We start from the raw sequence: 18,691 nt of genomic DNA, 5'->3' as shown, positions 1-18,691 counted from the left end.
ATGTTCCAACTTAACATGGGCTACTAGACCGTTTCTCATTTGGCTAAACTATTCATGTTTAGGGTGTTCTGTTTCACTAAGGAAAACTAGACTGTCTATAATTTGGCCATGCCATTCCTTTATTAGCTATGCTATCCTGCAACTGATCCTTAAGCCATCTATGTATTTGCTGATCTATTTGACATCCTTGTATTTTTGGTGGTGACGGCCGCCCATATAAACCTCAAACCTTATCTCTAGCTTCCATCTACCAACTTCTTAAAAACAACGCAAATCCATGTGTTTGCTCAATTGCGCTCGTATCAAAGATCATTTTCATCATTCTTAGAATTGACCAAGATCTCCTAATGACTGTTAAAACTTCGTTCGTTTATCTTCTACGTTGAGGATTTTAGGTTTTCACAGCAACTGAATGGAGATTAGATGCCGAGTTGTCTTAAAACGTTGCGTAAACGTGATCGGTCGTTACGCTTGCGCAAAAGGGGATCTTGGTCAATTCTAAGAATCATGAAAATTATGGCAATCCGTGACCTCATTGGTGTATAAACTATGCACTGATATGTTTTTTCAGCCCGATTAACGCCTGCATTTTGAGAATTCTTTCGTACAAAGTAGTGAATTTTTGATATGCAAATTAAGGTCGAAGAGAAGGGTCTCCTCTGATCACGCCGGTATGAAAAATATTTCAGCAGAAGTTTCCTTATTTTGTGTGTGAACTAACTGAATACACCTTGTAACTTGTAGCGAGATAGAATTCCGTGAGCTACATTGTTGCAGTCGCTGCGTGCTGGACAAAATCTTTGAAATTTACACTTTCGATCGCTGTCCACAGGGGGTGGTCTGGCTAAAAATCATTTGTGGCTTGTGGCGACGCAGAAATAGACAATTGGAGAACAACTAAACTATTTTTGAAACATGTGTCCTAAACCCTTTTCATGGTCAAAAAATAAAAGAAAACTTTTTTCCGACGGGAAGTCGAGAGGACCGCTCTTAGCGAGAGTGGCACTTAATCATCTTTTTAGAAACACAATGGGACTATACTGACATCTAGCCGCAAATCGCAGTTTACGCAAAAACATCTGTCACCATGTTAATTCACAATCACAGTGAGGTTTATGCTAATATATTATTTCCATTCGTTTTCAACGTTCAAAGAAGTCAAAAAACACCTGTCTTGCTAAATGCTAATTTTGTCTTTTAACATAATGAACTGAAGCTTGACATCGAGGTAAGCTTGATTTTATCAAACCCACGATAAATTTCTCTGTTCCTCTCAGACATCACAAATTTATTCTTTTTGTATCTCAAGTAGGTAAATTAAAATAATATACAACATTCTGCTGTGAGATTTTACCTCGTAACAACTAACTTCGTGTCTCAATCGAAGCGTAAACATCTTTCTGTATGCATCAGCTCTTCTGTTTATATCAGCTCTAGCTAAACAGCTGCTGGACCATGCTTTTCTCTAGTTAGAGTTTCTCCATAATCATGGCGTGGAGGTGATCGGCGACTAATGAAGACAAAGAGATAATAAATCGCTTCAAGAAAGAACAAACTAGCAGCTATGAAGCCACAAATACCTGATCCAACCATTACTTCCCCTTTCATATAGATGTTGCCATCATGGAACACAATTCCAGAGCCAACAAATAAGGTTACCGAGAGAAGAAAATATCCGATCATTCCAAACATCGGTGGCACCTTCTCGAAACATCGTAAGCTTCTGAAAATGATGTACAGGACCAGGAAGACGAGCGCGCAGGTGGCTATGCCGATTTGATATTTGTATCCCGACCGGTAGCGATAGAACTTGTAGCAAAGCGTAAGAACAGCCGCTAAGAAAGTCGCTACCGTCTCGATGAGTTTCACCCATCCTTCCCCCGTGGTCAACATCCATGCCCAATTGCAACATTTGCGTGAATTCGGTGAATCCTCCCTATCCGCCATAAAAAGTGTCTTTCTTGTACTGAGGATGGTTATATGGTATGTCGGCGTTTCAAAGCATAGGACACAATATGTATTGGGGACAATAATTCCTAAATACATGACGTATTTACTGTGGAGCATAAACATCCGCTATCCAGAAAGGAGCCCGTGCTCCTCAAACAAAATGACGGTTCCACGCAAAGATTTGCTGTGTTGTTGACTTCCCTGATCCCACCAACCATCGGAATGAAAATATGACAAGATTACTCACTGACTATAGTCTTTCAGATGATCGATACTAATCTTGTACGTAGATCCTACCGTGTATCTGAAATGAAGGAACTTTTCCACCGCTTGGCCAATGAAGGTCATGGTACGAGACTAGACTAGGCCTGTCCCAATTGTGTACAGCAACTTTTGAGCAACTTTTGAGCAACTTTTGGCGTTTGGAGCAACTTAGCAACTTGCAGCAATTTCGCTATTCAGAGCAATTTTTAAGAAAAACATAGGTTTAGAGCACTTATAAAGCATGAAAAAGTCGATGATTTCATAGAAAATGACTTTTCATATGACTTTTCATATTTCATATGACGTTCGGCGAGACGTCAAATGAACCTTGCGTTTGTCCTGTTAGACTCAAGTATCCTTAAATGTCGCCCATATTTGCTAGCAACTATTTCAAGCCAAGTTTCAAGCTATATTTCTTGGCCAGTGGTAACAATAATTGCGAATAACGAAAAATAAAGCTCTAAATCTACGTTTATGCTAAAATATCAAGAACTTTAGGTAGCATTTTTTTTTTATTTTTGGCAATTTTTTAAGCAACTTTTAGGCATTCCGGTGAGCAAGTCTCCCGCATTCTACGAGCACAATCGCGACAGGCCTAGAATTGACCCATACTTCATTTTTGGGAAAAAAAATGTGAAAAAAAGAAAGAAGAAAAGAAAGAGGAAAGAAAGCAATAAGTAAAAGAAGAAAGATAGAGAGGGAAACGGGCGCACTTTCCTGGAATTCTCCGGCCACTGAAGTCAGTATCCAAGAAGGGCACAGAATCGATTTTGTAACTTTAATGAACAGTCACAGGTTTCACGAGGTCTTCGCACGATCACGGTCAAAGGCTAACTTAAATCACATTGCTTCGGATTGACAACTTATTGGGTGTGTACTTTCCGGTTAATTGACATATTTCCGTAGCCAACGATTACATAATAGCGTAGTGTGTGCTCCAGTCCCCGACAACATATCACAATGTTTTGCACGATCTAACAGATGTTATAAACACATTCGCGAGTTTTGCACTATCTAACAGAAGTCATTAATCCAATCGATCGCGAGTCTTTCAAGACATGGACAGGAGTCACAAACCTATTTTTCTCAATTGCTGTAATTTGGAGAAAATTGACCTGAAGAAATGATCAGTCACATCGCGAAGAGTACCTGGACATCATTAATTATTCATCAACACTGAAGCGGGAGATTTGAATGCACTCGCGCCTTGAAAAGCCCATAATTAGAGAAGAAAGGGCCGAAACTAGCGCAGCAGCGTTGATAAAATTCGCTTTTTCAATTGCCAGAAGCAATAAGTGAGAAACCCAAGAGCGAGTTTTGAAGAGGAAGGGTTAATCTTAGATTTAAGCTTAAAAAGAAGAAGTTTGAGAAAGTATAAGGACTATTCCTGAGCCTTTGAAAATGACGAAAAAACGGACATTTTTAGTATGAGTGCCGATTTCAAGAACGATTTTCCAAAAACTCAAACCGGCTTCCAAAAACCTAAGAGCGGGAATGGAAGATGGATCTTTCCTGAAACAGAACCCGTTTTAACTTGGAAAATTGGTGAACGACAACCACAATTTCTCGCAGTTTTAAAATTACTAGTCGCGCAAAATTTAAGAAAAATTTTGAAATTGAAGCAATTTAGAATTCTTTGAGGAGTTATTCCTCTTTTTTTAAAACCAATGCTGAATAGAATTATTTTTGTTTATGCTGCTTTAACTAATTTATCCCAAAGAAGCATGAAGTAAGAAGCACACTGCAGAAGCAAAAACTTTTAGTTATTGAATTTGTTGATCTACTCCCTTGGGAATAACTTTTTTGTGTGAAAATTGTCATGAAGTAAGGCTTCCATCAGGAAAGATGGAACTTTTTGCTGACAGTAAAACTTTTAAACTGTTGCTACAACAGTTTCCCAAAACTTATCATTAAAATTAATTGTAACAATAAATATCCCTTTACTTTTATTGGTAACAAAATGGCAAGTTTTTAAACCTGAAATTGCCATGCTAGTCTGAACTTGAAAATGATGTAGATGATTTTTGTCAAGAAAAAAATTCCCATTTTCATCTTTTTTTCCACTAACAGTTGGTAGCAAGAAGGCAATTTTAGGGTCAAGGTCCTTCTCTTTAAATGGACTTTTAAGCTGTTATAAATTTTTCCTCTTACATCGATTAAGCCTGGTTTTCACTAGCGACGCAAACACAGGCAAGCTTTAGGTGAACATGCCAAATGAAAACGGACGTCGACATGCACAAACACTAGCGTAAGAAAAAGAAGACATTTGATCTTCATGACTTTATGAGTACTTCTGTTTGTGCTTACGTCGAGGCTGTCTACACGGTGGAATAAGAGTTGTGTTGCTTGTGTCTTTAGTGACAATCAGACTAAAGCAGCAGAAACCGTTCCAACAATGAAACTAATTAATAAAACTAATTAAGTCCTACTGCTTCATTTCAATAATTTAATTGATGTTTACGCTTTACAAAATGTCTTTCTAACTTAAATTTCTTGGTCTTACGGTCAAGTTCGGGCAAAACAAAAACAAGATTGACAATATAAAAATTGTAATAAACTTACAAACAGAATTAAAATCAGATCTTAAGATCTCATCTTAAGAGAAAATAGTCCTTGACGGCTGTTGCATAACAGCAGAATAAACACAAAACTCGGAGAAGAAAGGGTATAGCCAAGGTGGCGTCCCCAAAAAGAGCTACATGCCAGTCGTATACGTTATCTGATTCAAATTCAGTGCGGAAGATGAAGAGTACCACATGTTTACACCTTGAGTCACTAGTAAGAAAAAGAGGTGTCAAACATACTTAATTAAAATTAAAAACTATTTTCCTGATCGGGAATTCGACATGGATTTAGCCTAAAAACGAGAGTATTAGATATTTAAAAATACAAAGGAGGCTTATTTCACGGAAATTCCTATACGGGATCAATTTTTATAATGTCGAATCATTTTCTTAGTTATTAATTATCTTTTAGCAACATAATGAATGCACTGATATCTAGCCGCGACCCGTAGTTTACGCAAAAACATCTGTCTCCATGTCAAATTCATGATCATAACAAGGAAATGTTAACCAAACTCTACCTGTAAGGTAAAACCGCCAAAAGGAATAAGAAATGATTAAGTGGCTTATTATAATGTCTATTGAATGGCCTATGCAAATATGTTATTTCCATTCATTTTCCAACACCAATATAGTAAACGCTTACAATGTTTTTAGATAAGATATATTTCAATTTTTATCGTTTAACACAATATTGTCTCCTAACATTGTGAACTGAAGCTTGACATCGAGGTAAGCTTGATTTTATCACCAAGATTACTCACTGACTATAGTCTTTCAGATGATCGATACTAATCTTGTACGCAGATCCCACCGTGTAACTGTAATGAAAGAACTTTTCCACCGCTTGGCCGGTGAAGGTCATGGTACGAGACTAGGCTAGGCCTGGCCCCATTGTGTCCAGCAACTTTTGGTGTTTGGAGCAACTTTAATCAACTTGCAGCAATTTCGCTTTTCAGAGCATTTTTCGGGCAAAATATATGTTTCGAGCACTTATCAAGCATGAAAAAGTCAATTGACAATTTATTGCGATCTTTATCTAATATTGTCACAGATAATTGGCTAAAATGACGTTCGGCGAGACGTCAAATGAACCTTGCGTTTTGTCCTTTTAGACTTAAGTATCCTTAAATGTCGCCCATGTTTGCGAGCAACTACTTAAAGCCAAGTTTCAAGCTATTTTTCTTGATCAGTGGTAACAATAATTGCGAATAACGAAAAATAAAGCCTTAAATATACGTTTACGCAAAAATATCAAGGACTTTAGGTAGCAACTTTTTTATTTTTGGCAATATTTTAAGCAACTTTTAGGCATTCCAGTGAGAAGCTCTCCCGCATTTTACGAGCACAATCGCGACAGGCCTAGAATTGACCCATACCTCATTTTTGGGAAAAAAAATGAGAAAAAAAGAAAGAAGAAAAGAAAGAGGAAAGAAAGCAATAAGTAAAAGAAGAAAGATAGAGAGGGAAACGGGCGCACTTTCCCGGAATTCTCCGGCCGCTGAAGTCAGTATCCAAGAAGGTTACAGAATCGATTTTGTAACTTTAATGAACAGTCACAGGTTTCACAAGGTCTTCACACGATCACGGTCAAAGGCTTACTTAAATCACATTGCTTTGAATTGACAACTTATTGGGTGCCAACGATTACATAATAGCATAGTGTGTGCTCCAGTCCCCGACAACATATCACAATGTTTTGCACGATCTAACAGAAGTCATAAACACAATCGCGAGTTTTGCACGATCCAACAGAAGTCATTGATACAATCGATCGCGAGTTTTTCAAGACATGCGCAGGAGTCACAAACCTATTTCCCTTAATTACTGTAATTTGGAGAAAATTGATCAAAAGAATTGATCAGTCATCGCGCAGAATACCTGGACATCATTAATTATTCATCGGCACTGAAGCGGGAGATTTGAATGCACTCGCGCCTTGAAAAGCCCATAATTAGTGAAGAAAGGGCCGAAACTAGCGCAGCAGTGTTGATAAAATTCGCTTTTTCAGTAGCCAGAAGCAATAAGGGAGAAACCCAAGAGCGAGGTTTTGAAGAGGAAGAGTTAATCTTAGATTTAAGCTTAAAAAGAAGAAGTTTGAGAAAGTATAAGGACCATTCCTGAGCCTTTGAAAATGACGAAAAACGGACATTTTTGGCATGAGTGCCGATTTCAAAAGCGATTTTTCAAAAACTCAAACTGGCTTCCAAATACCTAAGAGCGGGAAATGAAGATGGATCTTTTCTGAAACAGAACTCGTGTTAACTTGGAAAATTAGTGAACAACAACCACAATTTCTCGCAGTTTTAAAATTACTAGTCGCGCAAAATTTAACTATTGGTTGAGCGGGGCTAACTACACCAAACTACAACAAACTAAATACGGAAATAAGTAAAGCAAACAGTTGGTTTAAACTTAATGGAATGCAACCTAACATCAAAAAGACCAAGCACTTACTTATCGGTACTGCTAAGAAACTCTATCACAGCGAAATAACTACATTGGAGCTTTTCATTGACAACGCAAAAGAATGTTTTTGTAAATAGGCTTATCTTTAAATATAATCTTTGATCTTTCTATTATTTTATACAGTATGTCATATGTATTTTTAGACTCCTAACTGCTGATGTAACTTAAGATATGTCTTTTTATCTCAGGAAGAATAAAGATTGATTGATTGATTGATTGATTGATTGATTGATCGCAAGACTTGAGGAATCAGTCGGTGTCGTAATTGATTCCCCATTTTTCTTGGAACTTACATATCGACTATCTAATAAAAAATCCGAACTCTAAAATATGTTTTCTTTAGAGAGCTAAAGTCTATTTAACCATTGAATGCAGAAAAATGTTATTTGATGCTGTCATTAAGCCAATTCTTGATTATTGTCGTACTGTTTGGGGTAACTGTTCTGTTGAAAACCTTCTAAGGCTGCTACAAGTACAAAAACGATGTGTGAGATTAATATTGGATGCCACCATTAATGACAGCTCCGTAGAACTTTTTGATAAATTAGGCTGGCTACCTATAGATGACATCGTACGCATTAGAAAACTCTTTATGCCACAAGAAATTAGCCAGGGTCATTGTCCTGAATCTTTCACCTCATATTTTAAACATGTTAGGTCTACACATGGTTATCGAACTAGATATGCTATCTGTAAAGACGTTTTGGCACCATCATGTAAAAGAAACTCAGGACTTTCCACTCAAGTGCATGTCGTCTATGGAATAACCCAGGTAACACATACAGAGACATAATTTCCCACTCAAATTTCAGAAAAATGCTACAGAATAATTTTATCAAAGAAAACTCTTCACTAGAACATCTTAATATTTGTAGGACTTTTTGATTTTTAGAATGAATTTTAATAATTTAGTTGGAAAGGTAATAATTAGTAGGATCAGTATGATTTTTAACTTGTGAATTGCGCGCATGCGCAAGAGCGAGTTATAGATACGATGTAACGAATAGCACTCGCTCGCTCGCTCGATTGGTCGATTCCTGTAAGCTTTTTTTCGATTTTAGGCTTTTGAGTGCATTTGATAGTTTTTGGCAAGCAATAAACAAACGAAATGGCGATCTTTGTTGCTAAGAATAGTGGTGGGGTGAAAAAGAAGCCCATGATAATCTTAAAAGAGTGTTTTTTTTTCGTTTTAGTTTCAACAAGCGGCGCCAGCGACTGGCAGGCATGCAAGGATTCACACTGAAATAACAGAACAACCTTCGTTTTTCATAAAATTTTAATTCACAATCCTTGAACTTGAAAACAATCCGAAGATTCATTAAAAATATCACTTACTGCGAAGCGCACGGAGTTTACAAATATTCAAAAGCTTTTTCTGTTATGGCGTGAGATTGAGGACAAAATCGATCATTACGTTTCGTATCGTGTGTTTTTCCAGTGTGAAGCAACAGAAGATGCCGGCGACTGACGAAATTACAAGTTAACACGCAAATCAAATAACACCTAAACAAACAATTTTAGCTACCGATTTTCAGTGAATTTTTAACGAACAATTTTCTTTTAAGTTTCAAGACAATTTGAAGATTCAAAATACGTATTACGTACTAAAATGCGAATGTTATCCACCACGAAATTGATAAATAGGCCTGAAATGAAATTCTATCTAGTTATTGACTATACGTTGCGCAGCACGTGACTAACATCTACCTAGGCGGAGATCCAAAATGACGGTGGCAGTCTTGGCTTAGTTATATCACTCAAAACTCGTTCCCGTTTGTCTCATTTGATAAAGAGGGAATCGTTAATGTTTTCATTAAGGCAGTATTGCCTTGATTTTCTAATTTTTACAATGATAGAGAGTAAATTTCACTTTTCACCCACATTTACTTCCAACCTTTTCTTTTGAACCAGAAACAAAAATGATATACGTTTAAAACACATGACATCATCCACCCTTGTCAAATGTAATAACATGATCATTTCAATTGTAATGCCTTCTTATCCCAACGTTACTTTGTTTCTTTGCTACATCAGCGAACATTGAACTACTGCTTGTACTCTAGATATGACAATCAACCACAAAATTCCCTAAACCAGATAACATTAAACGTAATCCAAAAAATCATGTGTCAATTCACGAGTTTGCTCATAGAGCACTTTGATTGTTTTTGTTTTTGTGTTTTGTTTTTGTTGAGGGCCATTATGTAAACTACCGGGCTACCGGTAATAAAGTATTTCACCCTCGATAAATAAAGTATTCGTTTGTTGGCTAGTAAGTTCCTTTCCAGGCTCCTTTCGAAAATGGAGCATTGCGAGTTCAATACCATCAACCTCGTTCCCATGGCCTTTTCCCTTACTTGAGAACGAGGGTTGCGACACCATTGTTTTCAACCAACGCTTGAATAACAATTGAATAAAGGGGTAAGTTCCTAAAGAAACTGTGGTGTTGCGTCGGTGGGAGAGTATAGCAGATAATTTAGTGTTAACAACTGGGTTGAAAACGTAAATTAGCCACCGTAAAGGGTAAAATAGCTGACGTTTCGAGTGTTAGCCCTTCGACGAAGGGCTAACGCTCGAAACGTCAGCTATTTTACCCTTTACGGTGGCTAATTTACGTTTTCAACCCAGTTGTTAACACTAAATTACCTTGAATAACAATAGCTGTCAAAACTAAACAATGGCCTATTCAAGAAAACCACTCATTTGTAAAATAGACGATTTACCACCAGTTTTAAAAATGATCTTAGTGCATCAGCTGGTTAATTACGGGCTTTTCTTATTATGTACGAAGGAAATGGATAACTCGCCAAAATGGGTTCTTTTCAACATAGTAAGCGGTCAGAAAGCAAGCGATGCACTGTGGAAGTAAGGTGAGGTATTTTTTATTGAGAATTTGAGTGTATTTTTTATTCCTTAGAGCGGTCGTAAATATTTCCATACAAACTCATATAATTTCGCCATGACTCTTATTTTGCAAGATGATCATCTCACAGCTGGAGCTTGGGCCGCCTGTGATGCAACTAGGCCACGCGATGATGAATGATCAAAAAACAAATGATCGTGATCGGGAGCTCTTTTCAGAGCTTATAGAACCCCCGATCCACTCTAATCTTAAACAAGAAGTTCCACTGTTTCTTGAGGAAAGAAATCCAATGTACATAGTTCAAATGAGCAGTGAAGCAGCCTGGAAATGTAGAGTGTTTTACTGGCTGCCTCGTAGGGTATTTGATTCACTTCAAGCGAGCATTCTGCCTCTCGGCTACAAGCTAAATGAATCCTCCTGCGATCGCGTTGGTCGCACAGTCAGCGAAAAAATAAGGAGATTTAAATGCAAGATGGACTCAATTACAAGCGGTAAACAGAGGCAAAAAGCACGAGCCGAGACGTGGGTTAAAATTACAATAAATCCGTCCATAAACCCCGAAGAGATCGCGCTAACACTAAGTGACGTGTTCGCAAAGGAGAACAACGAATTTTATCAACGCTTCGTCTCCTTACATATATCCGTCAAACAAATGATAACGACAATAAACAGCTAGCAGAGTAAGTTCGACAAACCAGGTAAATTTGTTTTTATGCTATCGGCTGTATTTTGTATCTTTGTCCGCTTTTGGGCAAGGCCAGAATGGAATGGTAGCCGTTTACTATATATTAAAAAACGGTTACGACTTTTTTTACCGTGAATCTTCCTTTTCAAAGTCAAAGTCTCAAAAATGTATAACCCCATTCTAGTAACTCTACTGAAAACAGCCGAAAATGCAACGCCATAAAAGTCAATGCGGTCGTGAAAATGCGACCCTATCCAGCGGCACATTGTTAGCCTATCTCTAGGAATTTTAACCTCTGAATTAATATTTAAGTGGTAGAAATGGCAAAGTGTGATAAAGCAAAATATCGCACATAATCACTCCAGGTTGAAAATAACCATTCTACCTTGCACTGCTTGTACCGTGATTGCAGCATTCGCACGTGCGTAAAGTGCTTGTGACTTATGGGAAACACACGCATGTTACACCAAAAAAACCCGCGTGTAGCAGAAGAAGCCGATTACTCGAAATTTCTCGTAGTTTTGAATTTCCCATTTGCTTTTCAGTACACGCATATGTTTATATTTTTTTTTTACACGTATGCGAGAGAAATTAATTGGAAAAACATTCATTGAAATAGGAAGTGGTCCTGTGTCTTAAGCGAAAAAGATCGTCAAGTGGTCAAAATAACACCGACCAAATAATGGTCACGTGCTCGGCAAAGACTTGTAGAAACCGATCATATTTCATTCTTACCATCAAACAGTACGTTTGCAAAGAAAGACGACCATAATGAAAAGGTCGAAATTGGCGTAACTGCCGAAGCGTCCGAAAAAAAAACCTGAAACGAAAGAAATAATGCTGTAAATTATCGTTTTTTATCTCATGGGTACATATTTCCGTGGGAATTTCCATGTCAACAGCTTGCTCTGTCACTCACAAACTCTTCGTGATTCTCGCTGCTCCTCGTTATGTTTAGCGCATGCATATGGACAATTCGAAGACCCTTCAACTTTGGCCTTTAAGTTGATCATAGCACTAATCTGAAATATTTCAATTTAGTAAATGTCTAACCGGCCGTGTAAACATAATAAACATCGCAACGAGCGATGCAATCACAATGGCACCAGGACTTCGGATTTCTTCGGAAGGACAGATCTCGAGTTCGGAGCCGACTAATTACGAAGAGTTCGCGCCAATTTGCATATCCCAAAGTGCCCAGAACAAATCGTTTCTACACTATCGCGTACCCACGAGTTAAAAATGGTTCCGACTTCAGCAGTTAACTTCCTTTCTTTGTGATACAAAAAATAAAATCGCTGCTCCATCCAACACAACGTTGTAAATCACCAAATTTTAAGATCTTAAGTCACGCATAGGGAAACAAACCTGTAAACATTAAACGATTGTCTTCTCTGCATGCCAGCAAGCACATATTTGCATGGAAGGATCAAGCTGTGAAGTGAAGCTAGAGAAGCAACTACTGTAAATTTTCCCTCTTACATCGATTAAGCCTGATTTTCCACTAGCGACGCAAGAACAGGTGCAGGCGGCACAAACACCGGCAAGCTTTAGGTAAGTATACCAAGTGAAAACGGACGTCGACGAGCACAAACACTAGCGCAAGAAAAAGGAGAAATTTGAATCTTTATACTTGTGTGTTTACACGGTGAAACAAGAGTTGCATTGCTTGCGTCTCTAGTGAAATCAGGCCAAGGCAGCAGAAATCGTACCAACAATGAAACTAGGGTCTGTTAAGTCCTACCGCTTTATTTTAATAAGTTAATCTCAAAAAGAAATAGAACTTAAACATAAGAACGCATGAAACTCGCCGAAAATACTTGGCGAGTGTCAGGCGACCTAACGTAAACATTGATTGTTATGAACTGAAGCTTGACAGCGAGGGAAGCTTGATTTTATCAAACCTGCAATATCTTTATCTGGTTCTCTCAGACATCCTAACTACCTTTTTTTGTGCTTCAAGTAGGTAAATTAAAATAACAGACAACATTCTACTGTGAGATAATATCTCGTAACAACCAACTTCATGTCTAATTCGGAACTTAAACATCTTTCTGTGTGCACAGTTCTTCCTGTTCACATCAGTTACAGCTAAACCACTGCACCTACAGTGTCTTCCGCTGGACCATGTTCTCATGTAATTAAATTCTCTCCATCATCATGACGTGGAGGTGATCGGCAACAAACGAGGGCAAAGAGATAATAAATCGCTTCACAGAAGAACAAACTTGCAGCTATGAAGCCACAAATGCCTGATCCAATCATTACATCCCCTTTCACATAGATGTTGCCATCATGGTATACAATTCCAGAGCCAACAACTAAGGCAACCGAGAGGAGAAAACATCCGATCATTCCAAGCAGCGGTGGCACCTTCTCGAAGCATCGTAAGCTTCTGAAAATGATGTACAGGACCACGAAGACGAACGCGCAGGTGGCAACGCCGACTTGATATTTGTATTCTGACTTGTAGCGATAGAACTCATAGCTAAGCGTAAGAACAGCCGCTAAGAAAGTCGTTACCGTCTCGATGAGTTTCACGTATCCTTCCATAGTGGTCACTATCCACGCACAATTGCAACATCTTCGTGAATTCGGTGACTCCTCCCTGTCAGCCATAGCTGCTGTCTATATATACTGAGGATGGAAGAGTCGCTGAAGTGGACTACGTCGGCTTCTCGATAAACATCCGCTGTTCAGAATGGAGCCCGTGCTCCTCATACAAAGTGACGATTCCAAACAAAGATTCGCTGTGTTTTATACTTCCCAGATCGCACTGTGTTTTTGGACGGTTTGGAGAAGCATTCCTGCCCGCCATAACTTTTGTCTATACATACCGAGAATGGTAGAGTGGGTAGATAAGAATGGGCTACGTCGGCTTTTCGATAAACATCCTTGCTCCTCAAACAGAATGACGGTTAGACGCAACGATTTGCTGTGTCGTTGACTCCCCCGATTCCACTAACCATTGGGATGAAAATATGACAAGATTACTCACTGACTATAATTTTTCAAACTGATCGATACTAATCGAGTGCCCAGATCTTACCGTGTAACTGAAATGAAGGAACTCTTCCACCGCTTGGGCGTGGAAGGTCTTGGCACGAGACTAGACTAAGCCTGACACGATTGTGCACAGCAATTTTTGAGCAACTTTTGGCATTTGGAGCAACTTTTATCAGCTTGCAGCAATTTCGCTTTTCAGAGCATCTTTTGGGCAAAATATAGGTTTAGAGCACTTATCAAGCATGAAAAAGTCGACGATTTCATAGAAAAAACTAACACATAACTTGTCAATTGACAACGTTTCACAGGCATATTGCGATCTTTATCTAATATTGTCACAGATAATTGGCTAAAATGACGTTCGGCGAGACGTCAAATGGACTTTGCGTTTTGTCCTGTCAGACTTAGGTATCCTTAAATGTCGCCCATGTTTGCGAGCAGCTATTTAAAGCCAAGTTTCAAGCTATTTTTCTTGACCAGTGGTAACAATAATTGCGAATAAGCTAAAATAAAGCCTTTAATTAACGTTTATGCAAAAATGTCAAGAAATTTAGGTAGCAACGTTTCGGATTTTTGGCAATATTTTGAGCAACTTTTAGGCATTGCAGTGCGCGACCCTCCTGCATTTACGAGAACAATAGGGAAAGGCCAAGACTTGACCCATACGTCATTTTCCGGAAAAAAATGAGAAGAAATGAAAAAAGAAAAGAAAGAGGAAAGAAGGCAGAAAGGAAAAGGAGGAAGAGAGAGAAGGAAACGCGCGCACTCCTTACCTTTAAACCATCATTACCAAAAAACTCAGCGAAACATTTGAACCTTTATGAAATTAAGTAAAGAGTACAAATTAGGAAAGAAGAAAGCACGAGTTTTGTCGAACACGAAGCTCATTTAGTTGCGAGTACTCTATTCAGTGATTCAATTCGACTTTTGTCGTTGTAAACTCCTTCAGGACAGTTGGCTCTATGCACGCCATTTCGCCGCGAGGGCGAATATGCAAAATAATTTGACCACTGTTTTTCACGTATCGGTTGCGTTTCCTCCCCCCTCTCCTCATATTTAATGGGGAAGGGGTGAGGGGAGGGTGGTGAGTTGAGATGTTGGTTTCAAGGGATTGTCTGGATGTCCGTAGGTTGTTCCCACAGTAAAACTGACTTTCCAAATACTAGTTCAACTTTAGTTCGACCAATGGTAGACGAAAGGTCCTACTGAAGGTGATGTTGGATGTAAAATTAATGTCATTTATTTATCGTCACTTATACACTTAAACACACCTTCAGGAGTTCAAAACCACCCAACTCCGAAAAGTAGGCCATGGGATTCATCATGAAAATGAAAAAAATATTTTCCCTTTTCTCACGCGAGCTTCCAATCTGGCCTGGAAAAGATACATAACAACTGGAAGAGGGATTGTGTTATGCAGGCACTTCAGAAACCGTTTGGAAAGAGATGGCCTTTGACCAGGATCCCATTAATGGGCTCTTGCCCTAGACTAATTAAGAACGAGCTTCCACCAGCCAGCCAGTGGCGGTTTCAGACCTTGAGCGAAGGGGGGGTCCGGTTTTTTGTCGCTTGCCTTGCCGGCTTTTCTTCCTTCTGCGATGATTATTATATTTTTTTACTTAAAATAAGGGGGGGGGCGGGAGCGGGCCCTCTGGGGCCCCCCTCCCCTTAACCCGCCACTGTTAGCTAACTTATTTTTCCATTGTTCGAGGCTATAGTTAGCCCTTCGAATGTTCTTCAAGGGTCAGCGGATTGTTCCGTTTTGTTCCCTACGGCAAGAAATCCCTGTCTAGAATTCAACGAACTCACATTGGTGTGTTGTATGAAGAGTTGAAACAAGCAAGAGAAATATCCTTCTCTTCAGCTATGATAGACTGTAATAAAAAACGGCATCAAATTATCCATTGCAGCTTCTACTTCTTCAAGGATATGAATTGGTGCCGATCTGAAACAGTTGCAGTAGAGGAGGACAACGACGAAAGATCCATCCGCGAGGAAAAAAGCAGAAGCCATGAAACCAATGATGCCGTAGAAGTAGGCCTAGATACAGAAATTCCGAAAAATGGCCCGACAATTTATTGGGAAATTCTCCTCAAAATGTCTACAAATCTCATTTTTATCTCGAAAAACTTCGAAATTTTTTGTAAAAGTCCTGATCTGTCTCGAAATTTATTTTAAAATAATAACATAGTTTGCATGAAATGGGAGATTCCTGTGGTGAAACTGCATGGAAGCACCTTCAAACTGATTCAAAATGATTGGTTCGTCTCTTAACATGTATCTCTCAGACAATGATAACGACAATAAACAGGTGGTGTAGTTAAGTTATACAAACCACGTAAGTTTGTTTTTTAGGCTATCGGCTGTATTTTTCTAGACATTATCGTCTAAGAATCCCTGAATGTTCCAAAATCATCGAATTTTCTTAAAATTCCGTTTGACTTTGAAAATCCTGAAAAAAGTCCGGATTTTGTTTCTAGCCGTACTAAAAGAATCTTCTGGATATCATTTTTCTTTCCTATTTGTCAACGGGACTAACAGCTTTTCTTCGCAAGGAAAGAAAAGAGTCTAATTGTATGTATTTAGTCTCTCAAGCGTTGAATTTTTGTCAGTTTTTGATAACCGTCAATTGACAGATAGTTCTTCAAAAAGCGTAGATAATGTTTTTACAGAAGCCCGATTAGTTTTAGTGGCAGCTTTGCCGAACAAAACAAACCACGTACAGCTAGATACTGAATAAAAAGATCCTCACTCGATAAAACCTACAGTATCTTCGGCTGGACCATGTTATCATGTAATTAGAGTCTCTTCATCATTATGACGTGGAGGTGATCGGCGACAAACGAGGGCAAAGAGATAATAAATCGCTTCACAGAAGAACAAACTAGCAGCTGTGAAGCCACAAATGCCTGATCCAATCATTACATCCCCTTTCACATAGATGTTGCCATCATGGTATACAATTCCAGAGCCAACAACTAAGGCAACCGAGAGGAGAAAACATCCGATCATTCCAAGCAGCGGTGGCACCTTCTCGAAGCATCGTAAGCTTCTGAAAATGATGTGCAGAACCACGAAGACGAGCGCGCAGGTGGCTACGCCGACTTGATATTTGAATTCTGACTTGTAGCCATAGAACTCATAGCTAAGCGTAAGAACAGCCGCTAAGAAAGTCGTTACCGTCTCAATGAGTTTCACGCCTCCTTCTATCGTGGTCACTATCCACGCAAAATTGCAACACCTTCGTGAATTCAGTGACTCCTCCCTGTCAGCCATAGCTGTTGTCTATATATACTGAGAGTGGTAGAGTTACTATATGAGGTGGGCTACGTCGGCTTCTCGATAAACATCCGCTGTTCGGAATGGAGCCCGTGCTCCTTATACAAAGTGACGATTCCACACGAAGATTCGCTGTGTTTTATACTTCCCAGATCCCACTGTGTGTTCGGACGGAATGGAGAAGCATTCCTGCTCGCTATAACTTTTGTCTATACATACTGAGAATGGTAGAGTGGGTAGATGAGAATGGGTTACGTCGGCTTTTCGATAAACATTCGTTGTTCAGAAAGGAGCCCGTGCTCCTCAAACAAAATGACGGTTAGACGCGAAGATTTGCTGTGTCGTTGACTCTCCCGATCCTACTAACCATCGGGATAAAAATATGACAAGATTACTCACTGACTTTAGTTTTTCAAAATGATCGATACTAATCGAGTGCCCAGATCCTACCGTGTAACTGAAATGAAGGAACTCTTCCACCGCTTGGGCGTGGAAGGTCTTGGCACGAGACTAGACTAAGCCTGACCCGATTGTGCGCAGCAACTTTTGACATTTGGAGCAACTTTTATCAGCTTGCAGCAATTTCGCTTTTCAGAGCATTTTTTGGGCAAAATGTAGGTTTAGAGCACTTATCAAGCATGAAAAAGTCGACGATTTCATAGAAAAAACTAACACATAACTTGTCAATTGACAACGTTTCACAGGCATATTGCGATCTTTATCTAATATTGTCACAGATAATTGGCTAAAATGACGTTCGGCGAGACGTCAAATGAACCTTGCGTTTTGTCCTGTCAGACTTAAGTATCCTTCAATGTCGCCCATGTTTGCGAGCAGCTATTTAAAGCCAAGTTTTAAGCTATTTTTCTTGACCAGTGATAACAATAATTGCGAATAAGTTAAAATAACGCCTTTAATTAACGTTTATGCAAAAATGTTAAGAAATTTAGGTAGCAACGTTTCGGATTTTTAGCGGTATCTTTAAGCAACTTTTAGACCCTCCTGTATTTACAAGCACAATAGCGACAGGCCAAGACTTGACCCATACATCATTTTACTAAAAAAAATGAGAAGAAATGAAAAAAGAAAGAGGAAAGAAGGCAAAAAGGAAAAGGAGGAAGAGAGAGAAGGAAACGCGCGCACTCCTTACCTTTAAACCATCATTACCAAAAAACTCAGCGAAACATTTGAAACCTTTATGAAATTAAGTAAAGAGTACAAATTAGGAAAGAAGAAAGCACGAGTTTTGTCGAGCACGAAGCTCATTTAGGTGCGAGTATTCTATTCAGTGATTCAATTCGACTTTTGTCATTGTAAACTCCTTCAGGACAGTTGGCTCTATGCACGCCATTTCGCCGCGAGGGCGAACATGCAAAATAATTTTACCATTGTTTTTCACGTAACGGTTTTGTTCCCTTCCCCCTCTCCCCATATTTAATGAGGAAAGGGAGAGGGGAGGGTGGTGAGTTGAGATGTTGGTTTGCTTCAAAGTTTCAAGGGATTGTCTGGATGTCCGTAGGTTGTTCCCACAGTAAAACTGACTTTCCAAATACTAGTTCGACTTCAGTTCAACCAATGGTAGACGAAAGGTCCCACTGAAGATGAACCACT

General features: G+C 39.0%; 2 protein-coding genes and 1 pseudogene across 3 annotated transcripts; all 3 read right to left on the bottom strand.

The window, feature by feature from the left end:
* Positions 1–1,173: 1,173 nt before the first annotated feature.
* LOC149043041 (uncharacterized) lies at positions 1,174–1,947 on the bottom strand. The gene has a single exon (XM_089211791.1). The coding sequence runs from the start codon at positions 1,945–1,947 to the stop codon at positions 1,438–1,440; it is 510 nt and encodes a 169-aa protein (XP_089067917.1). The 3' UTR covers positions 1,174–1,437.
* Positions 1,948–12,528: 10,581 nt separating this feature from the next.
* LOC149043040 (uncharacterized) lies at positions 12,529–14,373 on the bottom strand (annotated as a pseudogene). Its single transcript, XR_016188268.1, has one exon. The product of XR_016188268.1 is annotated as an uncharacterized LOC149043040 (transcript).
* Positions 14,374–15,025: 652 nt separating this feature from the next.
* LOC149043039 (uncharacterized) lies at positions 15,026–17,693 on the bottom strand. Its single transcript, XM_089211790.1, is given in 1 exon segment — positions 15,026–17,693. A coding segment is annotated over 1 exon segment (528 nt). The 5' UTR covers positions 17,078–17,693; the 3' UTR covers positions 15,026–16,549.
* Positions 17,694–18,691: the final 998 nt, after the last annotated feature.

Source organism: Pocillopora damicornis, chromosome 7, assembly GCF_964200805.1.
Source record: "Pocillopora damicornis chromosome 7, jaPocDami1.2, whole genome shotgun sequence".
NCBI classification, from domain to species: domain Eukaryota; kingdom Metazoa; phylum Cnidaria; class Anthozoa; order Scleractinia; family Pocilloporidae; genus Pocillopora; species Pocillopora damicornis.
The sequence above is the reverse complement of the archived record's forward strand: the minus strand, read 5'-3'. Positions and strand labels throughout refer to the sequence as shown.

Coding starts and splice junctions, on each gene's coding strand:
- LOC149043041 (XM_089211791.1), bottom strand. CDS start 1,947: ATGGCGGATAGGGAGGATTCACCGAATTCACGCAAATGTTGCAATTGG.